The sequence below is a fragment of the Gobius niger genome (assembly GCF_951799975.1).
Source record: "Gobius niger genome assembly, chromosome: 13".
NCBI lineage: Eukaryota > Metazoa > Chordata > Actinopteri > Gobiiformes > Gobiidae > Gobius > Gobius niger.
In genome coordinates, this window is record NC_136864.1 from 13,116,112 (window position 1) to 13,138,702 (window position 22,591).

General features: G+C 40.1%; 2 protein-coding genes across 2 annotated transcripts in view; both read right to left on the minus strand.

The window, feature by feature from the left end:
- b4galt2 (UDP-Gal:betaGlcNAc beta 1,4- galactosyltransferase, polypeptide 2) overlaps positions 1–13,298 on the minus strand; it is a 196,328-nt gene extending 183,030 nt beyond the window's left edge. The window contains exon 1 of the mRNA XM_079569847.1: positions 12,831–13,298. The gene's annotated coding sequence lies outside the window, so the exon portion shown is untranslated. The remainder of the gene's footprint in view (positions 1–12,830) is intronic.
- A 924-nt stretch (positions 13,299–14,222) lies between these two features.
- Positions 14,223–18,957, minus strand: atp6v0b (ATPase H+ transporting V0 subunit b). Its single transcript, XM_079569283.1, has 8 exons — positions 18,702–18,957; positions 17,796–17,844; positions 17,462–17,545; positions 17,307–17,384; positions 17,123–17,192; positions 16,859–16,910; positions 16,293–16,483; positions 14,223–15,399 (listed from the first exon to the last, which is right to left on the minus strand). Exons 1-8 carry the CDS (start codon positions 18,784–18,786, stop codon positions 15,373–15,375), a joined length of 636 nt encoding a protein of 211 aa, XP_079425409.1. The 5' UTR covers positions 18,787–18,957; the 3' UTR covers positions 14,223–15,372.
- Between the last annotated feature and the right edge of the window lie 3,634 nt (positions 18,958–22,591).

Below are 22,591 nucleotides of genomic sequence, written 5' to 3' on the forward strand. Positions count from 1 at the left end.
CACCGCGGGTCAGAAACATGCATATCTAATACTGAGGAGGATTAACGTTATGAATATAAAGTGGTACATTTGTATTTCCTGAGGGCCACTCGCCCAAATACTGAAACTCCCGCCATTTTCCATGAGCTCAGCCAACAAACCTTCGCGATGAGACTGTAAGTAGCCCTTGATTCTGCCGCCAATTACACCGCCATTGATCATTCATAATAAGGTCTGATGCAGGAAGCTATCGTTTCCCTGTGGCCCTGAGCAACTCTTTGGCTCGGCCCCACACTCTCCGCTCTGTAAACGCGCGCCCGATCCACAGATGTTCTCATCCGGGCCCTCGAGCAGTGGCCTTGGATTGTTCAGTGAGGACATACTGTACTTCAGAGCCAACTTTAACGACTGATGTGGAAGAAAACACAGGACGGACTTTTCAGCTCAAACGACTAACATTGACCCTCTGTAACAGTAGCAAACAGGAAAGGTTTTGTTCTACTTGAAAGAAATAGTCAAAGTAGTGTCATAACAGGCAGCGCAGAACAGCCAATATCGCAGAAAGTAATTTAACGATGATAATAAAGATAATACGAGGATGGTACAATACATTTTTCACTCGACACAAGAGCTGCACAATATGAGAAAGGTTCAATAAATGTCTTGTGATAACAATATAATGGCTGTATTTTATTAAACCACAGTATATTGTATTAAAAAGGCTTCAAGTTGTGTCAAAACAAGACAGAAGAGTATACAAAATTGGAACAATGTTGAAATTGAACTAAATTAGGAAAATGTACACCAGGAGGCAGCACAGTGGAGGTGTCACAAGAGGTGCTACAGGAAACAAGGAAGGGACAATCGAGGAGGTATCCGGGCGAGACTCGTTGTTCTGGCTAATGGAATAAAACAGATTAACTGCTAAGCTCTTCCTAGAAGATGGTGAAAGACTGCTGTGGAGCGATGGGAGCTGCGCAGGAGGAAGAGGAAGGAGGCGGAGCTGACCAGTGCAGGACACCACGCTCTGACACAGGGACAAACCCAGGAGGCGCTGCACCGTTTTAGAGGATCAGAGGAGACTGAAGGCAGCCAGTCAGGTTTCCTCCGGGTGCTACGGTTTCCTCTACCTCCAAAAACATGCTGGTCAGATTGGCCCACAGTGGCGGCGTATGCAATAACAAATAAAGCACTGATTTAAAGCCACACAGCGCAGAATTTTACCGAATAAATAAAATTCAAATACAAGCATTTATTTTATGATAGATATTTTCATCATTGAAAAAATACCTCATAAATGTACAAACAAATATTTATGAGGCTCACCTCTCCTAAGATATGACTGTAAACTTTACCTGGAGTGGGGACGTCTCCAGCTCGTCTCCATGGAGATGTGACAAAAAACAGTAGAATTTGAGATTTAAACAGGTTAGTTTCTCATCCAAATCCATTTTTTACTACACACTGCAGTAATAGCAATATCTGTGTTGAGCTGGTCATTAGGAGCATGTTTTGTTTTGCCGGCAACAGTATAGTCCAGAATGTTACGTAGTGTGCCTTTAATGACTCTAAGTTTAAAGAGAGATAGATAAGGAGCCACCTGTAGCTCATCAGCCCCTTATTGGTACCTCCCCACATCCTTCATATGCTTCACATATCAATCAATATTTTCTTTACTTGAAATACAAATACTATTTTGCGCAAACACTTGAGCAGATAAAGTCAAGTAGAAGGAGGGACCTTTTCTCTTTTTATGTTTAAGTATTGTCTTGGCTTCTAAATGCACACTGTGCCTACGTCCCATAGTTTTGCATTATTCCCAAACCATGAGTAGCTCTCTGTAATTCTTGTGTTGTAAAATTTGAAGCTCTTTGCTGCAACACCATTACCAATACCTAACAGTTCAGCTATTAGTGTAATTGTTGGACCCCCTTCACGCACCTTGCTGGAGCTGTCCTGTGTGAAGATCACAGAGCAGCTCTCTCCTTCACTGTCTCTAGAGTCCTCCAGAGCCGCTGGTATTCTAACCACCAGCGGCTCTGCCAGTCTGATCAAAAATGCATTAGTCCAACACTTGATAGTACGAATCCGCAGTCACAGCTCTCTCATGGCCCTTTGCTCCAGGAGCCAAAGGCAAGTGCCTCTCCCACAAAAAAAAAAGGTTCAGGCCGTGGGACACTCACATCTCCACTGCGGTTCTCCTTCCAGCCTGAGCAAACAACCAGAGCTGTAGACCACTCTCCACCGTTATCGAGTCAAAGCTGTGGCGTATAGAGGCTTGCAAAGTAAAATAAATATGAGGCTACAGGGGAAGATCGACTCAAAGACAAGCAAAGAAGTGATGCAATGGCAATAGCAACAAGGACAAGTGAAACAGATGTTGTGATCGTGGATTCCAACAAGTACCGCCCTTTAGTAAACTTGATGGTTACTAGAGGATGTTGAAATGCGATAAATTAGAAGTACAATAACATTCAGTCATTGCATGATGAGTGAAGCGTGAGTTTTCCTGCATCTCACCCCAACCATCTCTGGGCCAAAAACCACACCCGCAAGTATGAGAGTTGAAGTTAGTAAAACAATGACGAGCTAAATTTTTGTCACATTCATGAAGGTTGGGACAATTCTAAGGGCCCTGGCTGAAGTTTTTTTTTTACACAGGTTAAAGGTGCTAGGGCCTCTCATGCACTGAATGTCTGTACTATGTCAGTTGATGTAGAAACAGGCTATGTTTATTGAGTTTAATCTTATTTGTACAAAATGTATGGGGCCCAGAAATGTATGTTTCCATAGGGCCCAGAATTCCTGGCAGCACCCGTGGTCACGTCAGAGCACTTTACTTTGAGAGGCAGGTGGAACTGCCAGCAAACAAAAGTAAGATAAGACTAAAAGTGTATAGGGTTTACCAAATACTACACAAAAAACATGCAAAACCTTGAAATGGAGAAGCCTGTTCTATTTCCTTCCTAATGGTCTAAAAACAAGTGAAACATCAAATTCATTAGCTACTTGTATTATCATGAACATGTGAAAGTAGTCCATCAAATACATAAGATAAAACACTTCAAATGTGGTTCAGTGGTGCCACCAAAGTCTCAGCAGAAATCTGTAGGAAAAGCTGTGGTCTCTATGCAAAGCTTTGCGATAAATCATAAAGTTCAGTTACACTTCTAAAACTCTCAGAGGCATTTCTCAAAGAAAGGCGACGTGCTCCTCACTCTGGGTTGACAGTCCCTTGGTGAACGCAGAAACCACAGAGTGATATGATAAAATTGATTGCAGTGCAGCGGGGGGGGGGAGGGGGGAACATACAGACACAGTATCATTATGAAGGATCTGGGTCACGGCATAAGAAGCAGGGCATCAGAGCTAAACATATACAACGCATAGAAGATCACCGCTGACCCGCTGTCACTCTGCCACTGCCTTCACGTCAGGCTGCGGCTAATACGGAGAACAAAGAGAGACTATGTGGACGTTATCAGGGCAGAGCATATGAGCTTTCCAATGAATAAACAAATTAATAGTGAATAGGAATAATGCAACAGCTTACTAGAACCACACTTTATCCATTTATAGCCAAGAGTCAAATCTTCTTTCTGATTTGAATCAAGTCCATTAGCAGGAATGAATTTTTTAAAAAGTTGGAAAAACAAAACTTCAGAAGCATTAATTGCGGTAAGGCTGTGCAGTTTCTCAAATTTAAAAAAAAATGGACCCGTGGTTAAATCAACGGGAAATCACAATATCGACACAGTGCATTTAATCAACAGGTCTACACCCAATCTTAAGGCAGTGACAACTCATTGTTTGGAGTTTTGGATTTGGAGCATTAAAATTTGATAATTTTTGTTAAATGGTGCCTACAGTGTAAGCTTCTTTATTTTGTTGCCATAGTCTTGTTCAAATCCAGTTTGAGGGTTATGAAGTACAGTAGTTCTAGGGCCACTCCCGCATTCAAATAAGTTCACAAAAGGTCTGCGTTTATGCCTTATAACAGTAAGTCAATGAGGCAACATGAATAGCCATATTGTATTATTTGTATAATGATTCAGGCCATGTCTATCATAACTTCTTATTTACTTAATGTTTTGTTTGTCCAGAAAGCACTCCACCTGATATTGAAACATAAGCTCGGCCAAAATAACCAATGAATATTTCATTGCGTTGGCCATATTTAGATGTCAGTGTCCAATGCCAGTCTAAATCAGTGCAATGACACGAGGCAGAGCTATAATGGAGCCGCAGTGACTCACCCACTCACTGTACAACACTGACCTTTCAATGTTAACTCCGTGTTCAGCACTTTTACTGAGTACACTTCACTCTGCCCATTCATCATGTTTTTTTCCTTTAATGGCCTTTTTTTGTTTTAATTCAATGTAATGGAGAGATTGCTGAAGATGCTACTTGTTTACTGTGTTATAATATCTCTAAAGCAACTCAAAAACACAACTCTGTTTGAAATGTTTTCATTCACAAAACCTGACATGATCTCAAATGTCTTTTAAAGGAATAGGCCACCGTTTTTACATACTAAAATATGTTCTTACCTCACTTTAGACGTGTTAATATATCCCCGTCTGGTCTTTGTCCGTGCGCTCTGCCAGGCAAACGGAGCACATACGCAGCCTCTCCCATATGTCACATAGCTCCGAAAAAGCTCACGATAGAAGCTACCAAGCTCTTCCACGTGTTCCCTATTTAAATAAAGTTACGTGAAGTGTTTTCATGCGAAGTATATTTACACAGAAATGTAACATGTCGATTTTATAAGCAAATAAAAAGGGGGACTATATTGTGAGGCGTAATGATACGAGGAGCACAGCGTCCGCGTAGTAACTCCTAAAGACTTCCCCCGCTCACTTCCGTCAATAACCTTTAGGAGTTACTGCGCGGACGTTTTACTCCTCGTATCATTACGCCTCACAATATAGTCCCCCTTTTTATTTGCTTATAAAATCGACATGTTACATTTCTGTGTAAATATACTTCGCATGAAAACACTTCACGTAACTTTAGTTAAATAGGGAACACGTGGAAGAGCTTGGTAGCTTCTATCGTGAGCTTTTTCGGAGCTATATGACATGTGGGAGAGGCTGCGTATGTGCTCCGTTTGCGTGACAGAGCGCACGGACAAAGACCAGACGGGGATATATTAACACGTCTAAAGTGAGGTAAGAACATATTTTAGTATGTAAAAACGGTGGCCTATTCCTTTAAGTATTTGCTTCACATTGAGTGAAATAATAAACAAGTCAGGGCAATTCACAACAGGTAAAGTATACAATAAATAAAATCAAAATAAATAATGTATATTGGGGCTAGGAGAAAATATTGTTTTGCAATATGTCACTATCACTATCAGGTGTCAATACTTCATCAAAGTATCAATGCTTTCAAAATAGTCCAAAATAGTCATAGTTATTGTATTAAGCTGAATCTTTTTGCATTTTCAGTTAATGCGCAGATGCTATTTCACAAAGTTTTGTTTCTTAAATAAAATAGAAGCTTAGTTAGTTTAGCTTTTGGTTGAAATGAAGCTACAGTATATGCAATAGGTTTTTATGTGCTGCTGTGTGTTGGGAGGCATTTTATTTTCAGGAACAGTTACACAGCAATCTTTATCATAATTACTTATTGTATCGCAATACACATCGGCCCCTTAGTGTCGTGATACGTATTGGATCGTGACAAAAGTGTATCGTCACTCCCAGCCCTATATACATTTAAATGTATCTATAAGGTAAAGGTAGATTACTGGCATAAATATGAGGGAAATGTACGGCAAATTTTTGGTGTTTTCATTTCTGAAAAAAAAATCTACAAAATAATGGCCCTTAAACTTAAAGAAGAATTAAGAAACCTGTTAACATTAAAGAAATATGCCACTGTTTTTACATACTGAGATATGTTCTTACCTTGGCTTAGACGAGTTCATTTGTACCTGTCTGGTCTTCACTCGTGCCCTCAGTCACGTAAACACAGCACAGACGGCGTTAGCATTTAGCCTCTCCTCCTCTCCTCGTAATAATACCAGGAGTACTTCAACATCCGCGCAGTAATATCTTCACTTTACTGTGCAGATGTTGAAGTACTCCTGGTATTATTACGCCTTAAAGAGGGGGTATTATGCTTTTTTCAATCACATAGCACCAGTCTATAGCACACTACAATGATGACGCAACCCGTAAATGCAGTAATTTAGAATAACTGCCTTGTATAAAATTGCTCTCTCAACATGGCTGTAGCAAATGTCTTGAAATAGGCTTCTTAAGAACCTCTGCTAAATGCTAACGCCGTCTGCGCTGTGTTTACGTGACTGAAGGCACGCGTGAAGACCAGACAGGTACAAATGAACTTGTCTAAGCTAATGTAAGAACATATCTCAGTATGTAGAAACGGTGGCCTGTGAGTGTGTTGATGGGATGATTGGGGTCTTTCATCTCCCCCTGGTGTCTCTGGCCAGAAAACCACAATTGCAACTTTACCTGCCACCGAGGCAGTGGCCCCAATACACACTAATGGTATCATGGAGAAAAAGCTAACAGGCTAACGGGCAAAGCTAGCTGTGGGCTAGCGCCACTTAAACAGTATTTACAGCCAGGTTTGAGTGAAAAAAATATCTCCATTGAGTAATTGCATATCCCTCTCCCCATTTGTCTTTTCTGTCCGTGTAATTTACTGTTAATTAATGAGTAAAAAAACGCAACATGCTACGACACCTGCAGTGGCGCTTATGGCCTCTAGGGGCAGAAGTTAATTAGTTCTGTTTTAAGCCACACCGCACAACATTTACAGACGAAAATTAGCCTTGAGCTAAATCTGGCATATTTATAGCACTAGTTGTCTGTTCATTTATATGCACTGTCCCATTCATATAAATTAATACAGTTAATGAATTAAATTTCACCTAATAAATAAAATAATCAACAAAGCCGCTGTGAGCGGCTCACCTCTGCTCAGACCTGACCACTTTACTGGGAGTGGGACATCTCCAGCTCGTCTCCATGGAGATGTTGAATAAGGCAGCCAAATAAGAGATTTCAATAGGTTTCCAAATCCACTCTCAAAGGGCGAAAGAATGTTCCTCATGTCCCCAACAAATATCCGTATCTTTTGTAATGTCTGAAAATAGCCTGGTGGTTCTTATTTGTGATCAGATGCCTGGTACCTGGTGGTCTGAGTTGACTCTTATGTTTTTGAGCTACAAAGACATGAGCGCGCTAAAAACAGAAGCGGGCCGAGGATGAAAGAGCAAAGATGAAAAGAAAAGATGAGGAGGAGGGCACAACAGGAGAGAATAAAGCCGTCCAAATCAGAACAAACTCCAGTGTTCGTCAAGCTCAAAAAACCTCGACACAACCCAGCCGGCCTCGTGTTAAATTATCTCTGAGCCGCCTGTGATCTCAAAGTCTACAATCACGCTGCATACAAGTGCCTGCATTTTCACTGCATCAACACTTTGCTCGGGATTACGAAACTAAGTAGCGTTTTATTGTTTTAACAGACCTGTGCTACTATACACTTCACTTGACTCATTATTTGAGACACGTGCCCTTACAACCAGTAGTAGCCGATTGTGCCATCTGTGTCTATGATGTAAAGATGCTTCGACTACAGTGGATAAATAATCATCGTTCTCTCCCCGCGATCGCCTCTGTTTCTAACTTGCATCCAGCTGCTCAGTTGGCAGCCGAGCAAAGAAATAAATGAAGTGCGGAAGGAGGAGGGAGAGGGAGAGAGAGAGAGAGAGAGAGAGAGAGAGAGAGAGAGAGGGGAATGGCATAAAAGATGAGGATTTGGTGCGCGAGTAAAAGACGAGCTTAAACCATCACTCGGCTATTAGGCTTAAAACAGTGAGGCTTTCAGCAGTTCTTATCAACCTGAGTTCTTAGTATTTCATATAATAACTTTGTGTCAATAGCCTGAATACAAAAGCAGGACTGATTTTTCCAATCTCTTAAGTTCTAAAACCATAAAGACTTTAGTTGCACCATCTCTTGGGTTTTATAAGAAAGAATCAGTCCAGTGAAAGAATCTCAAACCAGACGTTCATGAATTTATGGAGAGGGGAACTTTTTCTGACATTAATTTGTGGCCCAGCAGACAGATTTGTGTGAGGGTCAGTGGTTGGGATGCAACAATTCTCAATATTATATTGATTAATTTATGTAAATAATATTATCAGATGTCTCCTTTTTCAAAGATCTACAGTATACAATGTATTTTGGCCCAGTACAGCAGTGTGTAATTCTGTCATGAGTTACTTTAGTTTGTTGTGAGCAAAATAATTGAATTGAAATTGGGATTGGATGGAAATTAGGATTTGTATTTCTCGTTTAGCACATTAAATGTATTCAATCAAAACTGAGATCTTCTTATCAAAATGCGTACCAAATCGTGAATCAGGCTGGGTACTGTTGCATTTTCTTTCGATACCACAACGATACTTGGTTTCCGGTACCTGAACGATAGCGGACACTGTGGCAAAAATAAGGAAAAATTGTGAAGTAAAAAAAAAGAAAAAATGGGGCAAAAATAGGGGGAAAATATTGGTGAAAATGGGGGGGGGGGGGGGATGGGGGGAAATTGTAAAAGAAACCATATTAGTAAAACAATGAGGGGGAAAATTGGGAAAACAAGAGAAAATTGGGGCAAAAATCAGAAACAATACAGCAAAAAAAAATAGAAGTCATGCAAAAAAAATGTGAGGGTTGTCGGTTCAGACCCTTCATGAGCACAAGAAGAAGAAGCTCAATGTACTCCTGATGAATCATATCTAACATCCATTTTCTTTTTGTTTTGCTCATGATGAAAACAATCTGCAATTATTTAAGTGCTTATAGAAAAGTAAAAGGAGAAAGCTTTTTTCTTTATTTGTGTTGAAATACTATCCTGGCCACAAAACATCCAAGGTGAAGTCGCATAATTACACAAAGACAACGAGTAAATACTGAATAATGACCAAGCAACAACGCTGACAAAGATAAACTGAACCACAGAGAAAAGAGCAGCAACAGAATTCGGTCCAGCTGGGTCTTCATTATATTCAATAATTTATTTATTATTACTCAAATTCGATCTCTGGATACGATTAATGCTGTAAATGAATCAGTCAATCAAAAGCAAATGTAGAGTCTGAAGCAAAAGGCACGAGAAGAGGCATTTTGCACTGGGCCATGTTTGGGTTTATTACTTGGCATTGGTGCGTAGCGTTCTGCCGGGCAATGTGCCAACTACAGTATTCCCAAGGTCATTTAAAATAATCCACATAGTACAGCATTTAAACGCAAAAGTACAACAGACAGTTATGGTTATTCTCTATAGGTTCCCTTTGGATCAAATGTCCGTTCAATTATTCACATCGTCATTGCTAGATTTCAGTTATAAAATGAAGAACGTGAAGACAAACCTTTACATCATCATTAAAATTTGGTGAAACTTTAAATTCTGGAAGAGGATTGGAAGGAGAAGCAGTGATACGACGGTCGAACCACAAGCTGTGCATACGTTTTATCGACTTTACCTGAAGCACTATGCAAAGACAACTGCACTCGAGGGCATAACTTAACATTTGAGGTCTTTTCTTAACTACATTTGTCCTCAAAGTTGCACAGAGAGCGGGTTTAATATGTGGCACATGTGCTGTGCAGTGAGCTCTCCATGAACCTCAGCATTATGAGTTTATCTTCCAGCTCCAGCTATTTTCTGAATGTGTTTCCTCCCTGCTCTTCACCCCACTTTGACGCTTTACTGTCCCATCAATATTTGTCCTTTCCTCAGACTCACCTGCAATCTTAGACTTTATTTCGTAATGCATTTAAGTTTGCCGTTTTCCTGGTATATATGGCTCACACCCAATTTTAGACCCGCTTTATAGCCCTGATTTGATCTAGGCCTGATGATGCTTGGAAGCAGAGGAAGAGACGGAGTGCTCAGCCTTGTGTAGCTATCGGAGGCCTAAGCTTTTTATAGTCTTATAGTAGCTGAACTCATAGAATTGTATATGTATATTCTAATCCCAGCATCATACGTATTCAATCTCTATCCTCATCACATTCAAAAGGGGGATCATCCTTCACAGTGTTACCTGACAAAGTACGAGCTTACATAACTGATAGTGTTACTGCTGCTGTGACTTTCATACACGCAAAGACAAAAAAGAAACACTAAACTTAAAGTTCGTAAAGTAAGATAGGGTTACGTAACTGTATTTCATTAAACATGTGCGGCATGCATACACTTCACCACAGGGACAATAAAATGTACAAGAACAAAAGAAGTGCTCAAAATACGCTGGTAAATTATACAGTACTGATGAAACGCAGGGACCTCCGCCATGGCACGACCCATGTGACGCAAAATTAAAGGCACACTGCGAAACGTTTTGGACTATACTGTTGCCATCGCTACAAAACATGCTCCCAATGACCAGCTCGACGCAGAAAATAATGCTGTTACTGCAGTGTGTAATCAAAGAATGGATTCGGATGAGGACCTAACCTGTTTAAATCTCCAATTCTGCTGACTTTAGTCGACATCTCCATGGAGACGAGCTGGAGACGTACCCACTCCCGGTAAAGTTACAGCCATGTCTAAGAAGAGGTGAGCCGCTCACAGCAAAGGCACTTGTTTGTTTGACATTTATAAGGTATTTTTCAATGATGAATATAAAATAAATGCTTGTATGGCAATGTTATGTATTGGGTAAAATTTTACGCGGTGTGGCCTTAAAGATAAAGTGCTCAGATCGGGTTATTTAGGTTTGTGATTCAACGCTCTATCCATAAAAAAAACTTTAAAGTAATACTATAATATTAGGGCTGAAACAACTAATTGATTAGTTGACAACAAATCGATTATTGAAATAGTCAACAACTATTTTAGTAATCAATTGATTGTTTTCTAGTAAACACAGACTCAAATAGAGCAAATATGACATGAAAATTGTGTATTCTATTTGAAAACCTACTTTGTTTTTAAAGGAATAGGAATGAGATATGTTCTTACCTAACCTTAGCCGAGTTAATATACAGTGGGGAAAAAAAGTATTTGGCCAAAATCCAATAGAATGTCTATGTGAAACTGACCAAATACTTTTTTTCCCCACTGTATCCCCGTCTGGTCTTTGTCCGGAGCACATACGCAGCCTCTCCCACATGTCACATAGCTCCAAAAAAGCTCACGATAGAAGCTACCAAGCTCTTCCACGTGTTCCCTATTTAAATAAAGTTACGTGAAGTGTTTTCATGCAAAGTATATTTACACAGAAATGTAACATGTCGATTTTATAAGCAGATAAAAAGGGGTACTATATTGTGAGGCGTAATGATACGAGGAGCACAACGTCCGCGCAGTAACTCCTAAAGACTTCCCCCGCTCACTTCCGTCAATAGCCATTAGGAGTATGTATGTATGTAAAAACGGTGGCCTATTCCTTTAAAGTTGGCGTCTGTAGTGTTTTGTACATTGAAAATTTCATAGATATTTAACTGTGTCTCAACCAATCAGAAGCAGAAGAGCCTCAAACAAACATTCACTTTAAGTTTCCTCCATCAACATGTCCTCAAGCGATGCCACCTTAGCGTTATGTCATAAGAAAAACAATTTAAAAAAATAGAAATTTTCACACACCATTCACAGACAAGCGATTAATCGATTAATGGTGAAAATAATCGGTAGAATAATCGATTGCCAAATAATCGTTAGTTGCAGCCTTATATGATACAACATATATTTCTACTTCTGCAGTGGCTTTCAAGTTTCAAAGACAAGAATATCTGGTATTACGTAATAAATAAAGAAAAAGGATTGAACAAATCAACCAAGGCAATTCGCTAATACAAACTAAACATGTAAAAATAAAATAAAAAATCTATATGCTTTTTAATCAGCTAATAAATCATTGTCTGCGGGTGAAAAAGAGGATGTGCTCTCTGCCTTGAGTCCACATCCTGCCAGCATATTGCCCTTATAATATACAAGAGCTTCCCTTCTGGATCAAATTTACAAGGATCCCCTCGTGGGAAGAAAAAAAACGCAACACTGCTCCTGTCAAACTGGAATAGAGAAATAAATGACTCCATCAAAAATGAATACTTTCTCTTCCTGACAAGCTAAATGTTTTATACACTCGGCATAACAATGTAACAGCAAAGCACGTTCAACTTGCACGCGGAGGGGGGGGGGGGAAAGGCAGCGGCGGTTCCAGTCCACTTCCCACTGTAGCCTCCACGGAGCAGCAGCAGTGGCCAGACCCCTTAAGATAAACACTGTGCCATAAATGAGCAAGTTGTCACATTGCATTATGCTCTAGGTGGGGGTGCTCCAGCGCTAACGCCTGGTTAGTTTAAGCATCATGACAATACCTCTCCTTTTTTTTTTTTCTCTCTCTCTTCTCGTTGTTTTCCCCAGTGAAACAGGCGGTGCACTTTATCCCGCACTTGCTGCTTTATGGCAAAAGAGCCGATGACAGTGTGCACCAAAAAAAAAAAAAGAAAAAAAAAAAAACAATCAATAAAATCAATCTCCTCGTGCACACTGCGATTAATTCACACAAAAAAAAAAAAAAAAAAAGATGCTCCTCAAACTGACAGAGATGGACAAGGCAACAGCAGTGAGCGCATGGAGAAAGGGGAAGACTATTATGGCGGTGTCAGGATGTTCCTAGTTAGAAAATGTGCTCCCAAACAAAAGCGCTGGAGTGGCATGTTCGTATAGGGGGGGAAAAAAAAAAATCAAATGTGCGATCAAGTAGCACAAGTGAGGAGCAAATCAAAGGCGAATCTTAACACAAAAGCTGCATAGGAAGTTCATTGTAAAGTGAAATAGTCCACGGCGGCACCTACCTTGGATGTTGTCAAGCGAGCACTTTCTCCTATCTGAGCATCCTCCTGTTTGCTGTCGTGCACTGACCGAAGGAAAAAACATCAATTTCAAACAGATCACGAAGCTGCAGAAATGTATCGCTGTTAAATATGTTTCTATTTTATTTTCAGTGTAAATAGCAAGGGAAAAAAAAGGGCTAGAGGTTCAGCCTAGTTCGCTCGGCTAAAGATAACTACACTCTTTCCACAGACACGCTATTATGTCTGCTCCTCTTCGCGCAAAAGCCCCGTTATGGTGAGCTTTGCCGGTGAAAAACGGGCTAGCACATCGCGGAATATTAATTTACGACAATCCGAGGAGGGAAGATGTGCTATCCTCATGGTTTCCCGTCAGCCTGTTGTGTTTTGGAGAGGATAAGTGAAAATCAGAGAGAAAGGATGCTGTCAGGCTGAAGCTGAGGCAGGTCCCCTCGCTCCTGCTGCCTACGGAAGCCCCGGAGTGAGCGCGAATCGCTTTTTGTGGGAAAAGACAAATCAGTAATATCTTCATACCTGAAAAGGTTTTTTTCCTCTTCACTAACATTAAAAGTGCTATTAAACAATGCATTGATAACAGCATCAACATTTAGCGAGGTTTTAAAACGAACAACCCGGAAATGTTTTATTAATTTGTTGTTTTTGTTTTGTTTTATCTTTACGGCTCATCAAGTTTCCTTTTGAAAAACACATTCATACACCAAAAATACACGGGACATTTAGATAGTTTGTGTATGTGATGATGGAACGTGTTTCTACCCAAAGTATGAGCAGGTGCATAGTCTGTTTGTGGACTATGCCGACCTCTAGTGGCAAAGTATAGAAACAACAGAATCTATATCAGGCCTATATACCTGATTTATTTATTTATTATACAAATAATAAAAGAGGAAGCCACTAAATTAATGTTAGCTGTGTTTACACTCATTGCTAACTTTTCGAAGATATTTGTAAGTACCCCAGTAGAGTTTATAGGCACATTTCACAACTTGCAGGATCACTTTTCAGGGAGGAATTTCACAGAAATGCTCGAAAACTCGTTTGAGAGTTAATGAAATGAACACACATGTTTGTAATTAGTTGGACAGTGTTTTTCCCCACAAGTTTACAACATACAATCTTTTTTTTTTTTTTTTTTCACATTTCCGGCCGATTGTGAATCCTGAGTGTTTCTGAGAGCTGAAATTAACAAGTACATTTCTCCATTGTGAGATCAATAAAGGCTATCTTATCTCATCTTACTAAAGGAGGACAAAACAAAATGAGGTATAGGTATCAGATATACCGCCTTTAACTTGTAATAAAGTTGCCGTTCCCATAGTAAAGCAGTGTATATATTAATTTGAGTGTTTTATTCCTTATTCATGTACATGGAGATTGTTATTTTCCACATGTTTATTGTCTGTTCACTGTCACATCAACGTTTACATACACGCAGGTCCAACTACAGTCACAGAAAAGCCAAGGGTTGTTTTTTTTTTACAGGCTGGTTCATCAAGGGTTACCAAATATCTCATCTGAGGCTCTGGGCCAGTTCGTTAACGTATTTATAGACACACAATTTCAACTTTACAAGAATCAGTGGATCAACCAAAATAAAACGTTTCATTCACAAATCAGCCACGGTCTGTCATGACGTCATGGACAAATTACACAGAAGTCACCGATTAAACTTTACACCTTATAGTTGCATGAAGTGCCAAGATGAGCCTGTTAGCATTACTATTATAGAACTTTACAAAAATGTCTTTAAATACTGTAAAACAAAGCCCGTGAAGAATTGCACATCACCCACACAGTTTCAGAACACGCCTTTAGGAATGTACAAAACATATAAGAAAACAAAGCAGTGACGACTGACTGTTGGTCTTTGAATAATCTATATGCAAGAAAGCTGTTTTTAAAAGCCTAACATTTGTAAGCACATTTCTTGTACTAAATTTGCACCGAGTTGCTAAATGTAAAACTCAACTCTTAGAAGTCGGAATGTTAGCTATGGAGGGAAATGTGATCTACTGCTGTGATCTGACTCAATTTTCCTTTCTCAAAATAACATAAAACAAACTGGGTCTGCTGTGTTAGGCAAATGCTGTAAGTGGGTCACTTTGTTGATTAAGGGCTTCAAATGAAAGAAGAAAAACAAATATTATATGACAGACCAGGCTTGAGTAAACACATTGTTGACAGCCCCATGCTTCAATGAAAAAGACATGTGCAGCATACACACAGACTCACACACCAAAATCGTCAAATACTCTTATTCTTAACTGGTCATTCACACAATAACCTTCAAACCAATATTTCCTCAATGCTGTTGAACTGTGTGTGTGTGTAAGCATACCGAGCACTTTCTCTCTTAAAACATTCATGGTGATCAGATACAGTAGGATTTGCACAGGTCATTAGTGTGAATGACAAGTTAAAAAAAACAGGCAATAGAGACACTTAAATAATTTACGATGTATTTACACAATAATCCATCTTCTATTTCAGCATATTCTTCTCCTCAGGTCCATGAAGTCGTCCTCTAGTCTCCCATCTTTACTTTGGATGTCTAAAAAACGAAATGACATTAGAGTATTCATGCTATCTTATAAAAATGAAATCCAAGGGCAGGGTCCGGGCTTAAGAGCAGCCTCTTCTAGAGAGGAGAACATCTCACATAAGAAAGGCCCCATTCAGCCAGAGAATAGGTGGTGTTCATGTGACATCACAACATTCTAAAGAGCCTATAGTTTAACATTGGTTAGTGCTAGATCGTATGCTCGGGAGGGACGGTCTGCTGTGATTTTGTATAGATCTATGAGTTGGTTTGTCTAAAAATACAAATAATCCTAATCCTAACCCTAACCCTTTAACATTGAGGTGGAGCAATTGACGGTAACTATGGTAACTGTGGTAACTGACAAATTGCATATTTTTATGTCTTTGTTTTTTGGCTCATCCACATGAAACAAAAACTGTCACAACGTTCATTATCTCCTCTGTCGGCACATATGAACTAATGTCCAATTACTTTTTTGAAAATCGTCAACAAGTGGTGACAATATGTGAAAACATGACCGCGATGTTGTCCAATAGAAAGGACTTTCAGACATAAAGATAATATCACAGGTTTGTGTTTATTTTCGTTTTGCAGATTTCTTACAAAAATAGCATTTCTCCCATAGAGTTGTATTGGCCCTGCCCTCCACCTGACATTATGACATCATCACATTCTAAATCGTGAACGCTACCTACTGAACCAAGAAGCTTGATGCAAAGCAAAAGCCTGTGCCATGTTGCAGCCATACTATCATTTATTTTCTTCACATTTCTGGCTAGATGTACTTTTCATCTTGAATTAAAGGCTAAAAGTGGCACTTCTTTATAACATTCCAGAGCAGAGACTGGTGTTTTATGACCCTTTTATGAAGCACAAAAACATAAAAAGTTCTTTACGCTCACCTGCAGAATGGCTACAATAACACCAAACAGGCCGATGGCGCTGCCGAAGATCTCCACGATGAGGATCTTCACAAAGAGACTGGGGTTTTGGGCGTCTGCCAGAGCGGCTCCACTTCCCACGATCCCCACACAGATCCCACAGAAGAGGTTTGAGAAGCCCACAGTCAGGCCAGCACCAAACATCGAGTAACCTGCACACAAGAAGAAAACATTGTAATGGTGTTGTTTTTACTTGCTTTATTCATTTGTTATTAGTGTATTTTAAATTATTGTACATGGTTTATAGTCTTTATCTTGTAGCACTTTGGTCAACCTGTCTTGGTTGTTTTAAAGGTTTGTAATAAAATAAGTTGCAGTTTTGATTCTCTGTATGTGTTAAACATATGCAGTGGGGGGAAAAAAGGATGAAACACGACCTAATCAGGGCCCACAATAACAGATTTGGTTTAACTAGTTGTCAGATCAGTGCCTATTTTTACACCATGTACCCCCTCAGAAGATACGGCTTCTTCCCAATGGGTCAAAAATTGCTCTAATCCCATATTGAGATTTTATCATACACTCACCAGCTTGATAGTTCTTAGCTCCAATGGTGCCTGGGGTTGTTCCACTGAATGACTGTGGAGAAAAAGACATTTATATACATGCAACGCGACTTGACTTCAACTCCTGACTCAAATTAGCATTTTGTAGTTCCCCCATGAGTCAAACTTCCTCAAACACTTTTTTGCCATTTATATGTAGATCAAATGGTTGGATCTTGTGTGAAATTGAAAAATAATGGAGCTAATGAGCAACCGTTTATCTGCATAGGTCAATCTGTATCTTACCTCTGCCATGTTGCTGATGACGATTGCCATAATGATTCCATAAATCGCAACAGCTTCACAGAAGATGATGCTAAAAGGAAAATGAGCAAAGTAAATATTCATTTGAAGTGTAGTTGTGCAGTTGAAGTGTATATTGTGTTGAGCAATATTTTTATTGGTGTTTTTTAAAACTTAATTGACAAACCTGACTAAATTCTTGGTTTTTATTCTAGGCGCCTTGACACCACCACCGATGATGCTGGAGCCAGTGATGTAGATGCCCCTGGAAAGAAGACAAATATAAATATACTATGTACTGAAACAAAGGGTTAATTCATTTTGCCAGGTATACACACTTACCAGGCAGCACCCACCACAGACAGAGAAATAGCCAGACCAATGCCCAGGTTGGCCCACATATAAGGAGATGTCTCTGTCAGGAACCTGTCAGGAGTAAGTCACAAAAACGGTCACCAAAACAATTATACTTTACAGATATGGACATCCTTAATCTTACCATATCACACTTAAATCAATAAATTATAATGCATTAATTATTGTATTCTTCTTATCACTTGTAAATGATCTGGTCTGAATGGTGTTTGACGATAAGTGGCACAACAGAAGAAACTACAAATTGTGAAATCGAGGAAGATTTTGCTTTCACACTGAACTGTTCTGAATGAGTACTTACCATGCGACATCAAATCTGAATCCCAGGTCAAAAATTGTATAGCAGATACCTAAGAAGAAGGAAATACAAACACTTAGATTACTGCGTCATTTGGTGCACATAAGCTTTTCCAGTTGCACTTTACGACACATACCATGGCAATGTTACTGACTTAAAATGATGATGACTCATTTTGCAGCTTCTCTGTTTAAGTATTAGTACAAAACATAACCAATATTTCGCGGTAATTTACATTAATTATGGTGGGTTATCGTTGGGGTAAATATTATTAGATAAATAAATCATTTTTTGTCATTTTTCCTTCAAAAACTAACTGTGATGCAAAGGCCAGCACAGTTTAGTGCTCTTTGCTTTATAATATTCAGAGTGCAGTCATGTGCAAATGCCTTGCAGAAGTTGCAGTTTAGGTGTGATGACTTAATATCACGTGACAGAGAGACTCGTGTTTAAAGTAACGCTGGATCAACGCACAACTTTGATCAAAAGAGTCACAATAAATGTAAGAAGCATAAACGCTGCACTGTATTTGACGCGTATAGAGCCAGCTGTCAGAATCAAATGGGTTTGCAATGAAATGTTAGCAGCCGAGGCTAATGGTGGACAACATTTAACAGATTGAGGGCTGATGTAAAGTATTAATGGTTTATTGGGTATGACGGATTCAATCATATTTTAAAACCCTACCTCTCAATACTGTCTCTCAATATTATCTGCATTATGACAGTGTGCTAAGGTGCTAACACTCAAAACATGATTAGCATACCGTAAATAAGGTGTAATATGCTGCTAACATATGCTAAAATGCTATTTGTGGAGGGCAAACTAAACAATAAACATGCATTGAATTATATGGACGATGCTTCTAACGTAGAATTCATTCATTAATGTGAAGTAGCAGAATCTTACCGACGATTAAGATGGTACTCCAGAAGGCCAGAGTGACCCCCGTATACAGAAGAGCGTGTCCGTTCATCATCCACTCCAGCAGCATCGACCCGGCGATAATCCTGCTCCACCGACGAGGCGAAAGTGGCTCAAAATATGTCTTTGAAGCCCACTATACTGATGGATTATCTTATTTTAACCCCCTCTGTCCGTCGTCGGATGAAGGCAGTCGTAGAGAGCATCAAAAGGAGAAGCTGCGTGATGTCAGCTGATCAGAGGCATGTGACCGGAAATGAGGACGTACACACGGAAGTAGAGACGTCAATATTTTATTGTTTTCATAAAACACAAAACGGTTATTACATTACATTTTATTTTATTTTGTCAAAATTCAACAAGAAAGAAACATACCAGACAATTGATATTTTCTGCGCAAACAAGACCAATATAATCGCCCTTTTGAAACCTGTAATGCGCAAAATGGGCACTGGGGGGCACTGTTGGATCTGAATACTGTTTGTTACAGGCGTCTAAATACAATGTTGGTAACCTCAGAATTAGAGCAATAACTTCTCAAAGGATTTCTTTCTTTTGGTTACAGACCAACTGACCAAATCTTGATAAAGAAAAGAAGTACAATATAGTTTTGTTGAGCTTTTAGTGTAGGGTAAAATACACCAAGTTTTACAATTTACGCACAAAGGGGGCTTAAAAAAAGAAAAGGTTGAGAAAATAAACATTTAAACATTTTGAACTAATGTCTCACTTAGGGCGAATCCTGAATAAATTACTTACCGCCTCCTGGTGTTTACGCCATAACCAGGAATCATTAATTCTCCAGAGCAATACACGTCTGAATTTTGCTACAGTGGAACCAGTAAATGTGCCTTAAACATTCATACACATCGACCCGCTTTATGAAAAATGCTCTTTCATTTTGCACCTCCTGAGCTGTGTGCTGCTACTACTGCGAACAAGCTAAATAACAGAGAATCAATCATGTTCATTTTAGTGCGCTGGTCCACTCTGCCCGGGGTACTGAGGAGTCACTGTGAGCCGATCATCCTTCTTCTGCGGGTCACAGTCGTACATACCGAGGAGGAAACTCTATTTTAGTTTTCTGGGGGGCAAAAAGTGTGGGAAAAATGTTCGCGGATCAATACCACCTTTAATGGCCAGAAAGATCTTGCATAGGCTATAAAGAAGCTGAAGAAAATACTAATAATGTATGTATCTCTCTCCTAAAGTGCACACATCGGGTTCATTAAATGTACCACTTGTTCTCTGTGTCCCAGTAATTGTACAACAGTCTCACAGAATGCATTTCTGCTTCATAGTGCAGTGACCCAGGGAACATTTAATGAACCAGCACGACCCCAGGTGCCTGCAGTGTGTGGATGAAAACTAGAAAATCAATTGGGAGCCATAAACCGCTGTCAGGCAAACCTTTATTGCAAAAGTGGCTCGGTATCATTCAGAGCCAACATGACCTGCAGAGTGACCCCGCAGTGCTGAAAAAACACGGTGCTTCTTCAGCTTTAATTTGGGAAAAGCAACAGCTCAGGTGCATTCAAGATGACAACTAAAGCACGTTATTACCTTAATTGCAAAGTATTTATTGCTTGCTACTGTAACTGAGGTCAAGGCCTCTTTCTAATGTGCAGTTGGGAAAACATTGTCTTTAATCCCAACATGGTGGCTCTCTGATCAATACTGGGGCCACTTTTGTTTAGTCTCTACATCAATGACCTGCCATCTGGAGGCTCTGAATGTGAGATACAAATGTGCGCAGATGATACTGTGATCTATGTACATGGGAAGGACCAGGAGGAAGTGGCTAAAGGATCCTGACGAGGACACCAAAGCACCAGCACATCACCCCAGCCCTCCGTGACCTCCACTGGCTCCCGATCGGTCAACGCATCAACTACAAAATCTGCCTGCTCACCTATCAATGCATCCATGGACACGCCCCGGACTATCTCACTGAACTCCTCACCCCTCCGCCCATGACCAGAACACTCAGGTCCACAGACACCAACCTTCTCTCCGTCCCCAGAACAAAGCTCCGCACAATGGGTGACAGAGCGTTCCAGGTGGCTGCTCCTAAACTGTGGAACGCCCTACCACCACACCTGAGGGCCCCACAGTCTCTGGAGACTTTCAGAAGAGGACTCAAGACTTTTCTGTACCCTTTTTAACATTTTTATCCTCAACTGTTGTGTGCTTTTATTATGCTTTTATTATTTTATTATTGTCCGTTTTTACTTGTGCTGTAGCACTTTGAGATTCCATGTAAAGTGCTTTACAAATTAAAGGTATTATTATTATTATTATTATTATTAAACAACTTTCTAAGACTATGCAGTTTGCTTCCCAATGGTTGTACAACTTGTGTCTACATTTAAATCTTATAGTGCATGTTTTTTTTACTACGAGAAAGTCCGCCTTACCAGATCCTGAAGTGCGTATCGCAGGAGAGAAGATCAGAGTATAAATACCTGGGAATCATCTTAGACTCACAATTTACATTTAAAAAGCAAGAAAGTTTTTTCAGATATGTAAACTATATCTTGTTCATTTCAGGCACATCAGACAGTGTTTGAATACAGACACTGCAAAATGAGTTTTCTGTATACTATGATAATGCCACATCTGTCGTACTGTGTCACCAGCTGGTCTCATGGCTGTAAGACAACGATCGACTCTGTCTGTAAGCAGGCTCTGAAAGTCCTGGACATGAAACCCTTGCACCATCACCACTGCGGTGTATTGAACTGGGAAGCTTTGTAAAATTTTATGAGGCTAAATGTTTCTTAACATTTTGCGTGGTTTGGCTCCTCCACCACTTTCTAATTTTGTAAATCTGAGCAGGAAGCAAACTAGATCCACAATCTCAAATAACCTATCTCAAAAGTGCCTTCAGCCAGTCGGCCTTTTCTGTGAGAGCAGTCCAGCTCTGGAACACTATCCCCTCTCATATACTGTACTGTACAATGTTGATTTATTAAGGCCTTTCAAAAATATGCTAAAATCATGGTTACTTGAGAATCAAACTAATGTATTTATATATAAATTAATGTATTTCATTTCTTGCTGCTTTTGTGCTGCCTGCCTGCTCCCATTGTAATTCTGCCTGCGTGTAATCGTCTATGGTGTAGTGTTTGTGCCCAATGTTGCTGTAAGTTTGAGATCTTACCAATCATACCATTTTATAGGTTGATAAGGATGTTGTTGTTGTGTATTGTTTGCTGCTGGCAATCTACATCTTGCCCGAGGGACTATGGCTGAAAACAAGATTTGATCAATGTGCATTGTCCCTGTTCAAATTCAAAGATTCATAGATTCTTTATTTGTCAAACCATTTGTGAGTGATTTGAAATTATACTTCTCTCATCCTTGATCGTGGAGCGGGGGGTGGGGAGTGAAGGTTGGGAGCACAGGGAGGGCAGGGAGTTCAGCTTCCCGATGGCCTTGTGTATGAAGTGTTCTTCAGGTGACTGGAACTGGCCCGTAGATTCCGCTGACGGCTTTGCGGGTGAGACGGGTCTACAGCTCCCTAATAGAGGGGAGAGGGGCTCCACAGATCTTGCTCTCACGATGCGCTGGAGGCTCCTTTGGCAGGAGGCAGTGCTGGCGCCGTGCCACACAGAGATGGAGCTGGTCAGGATTCTCTCTATAGTCCCTCTGTAGAAGTTGCACATTACAGAGGGGCTCTGGCTCTTCTTAACTTGCGGACAAAGTAGAGATGCTGATTACTTTTCTTGACCAGTGATGTAGAGAGGATGGTCCAGGAGAGCTTCTCTTTGATGCTACACCCAGGAACTGCTGGTCACCCCCTCCACTGCAATCTCTTTTGTCTTCTCCACATTTATAGAGAGATTGTTCTGTGTGCGTCACATGGCCAGACT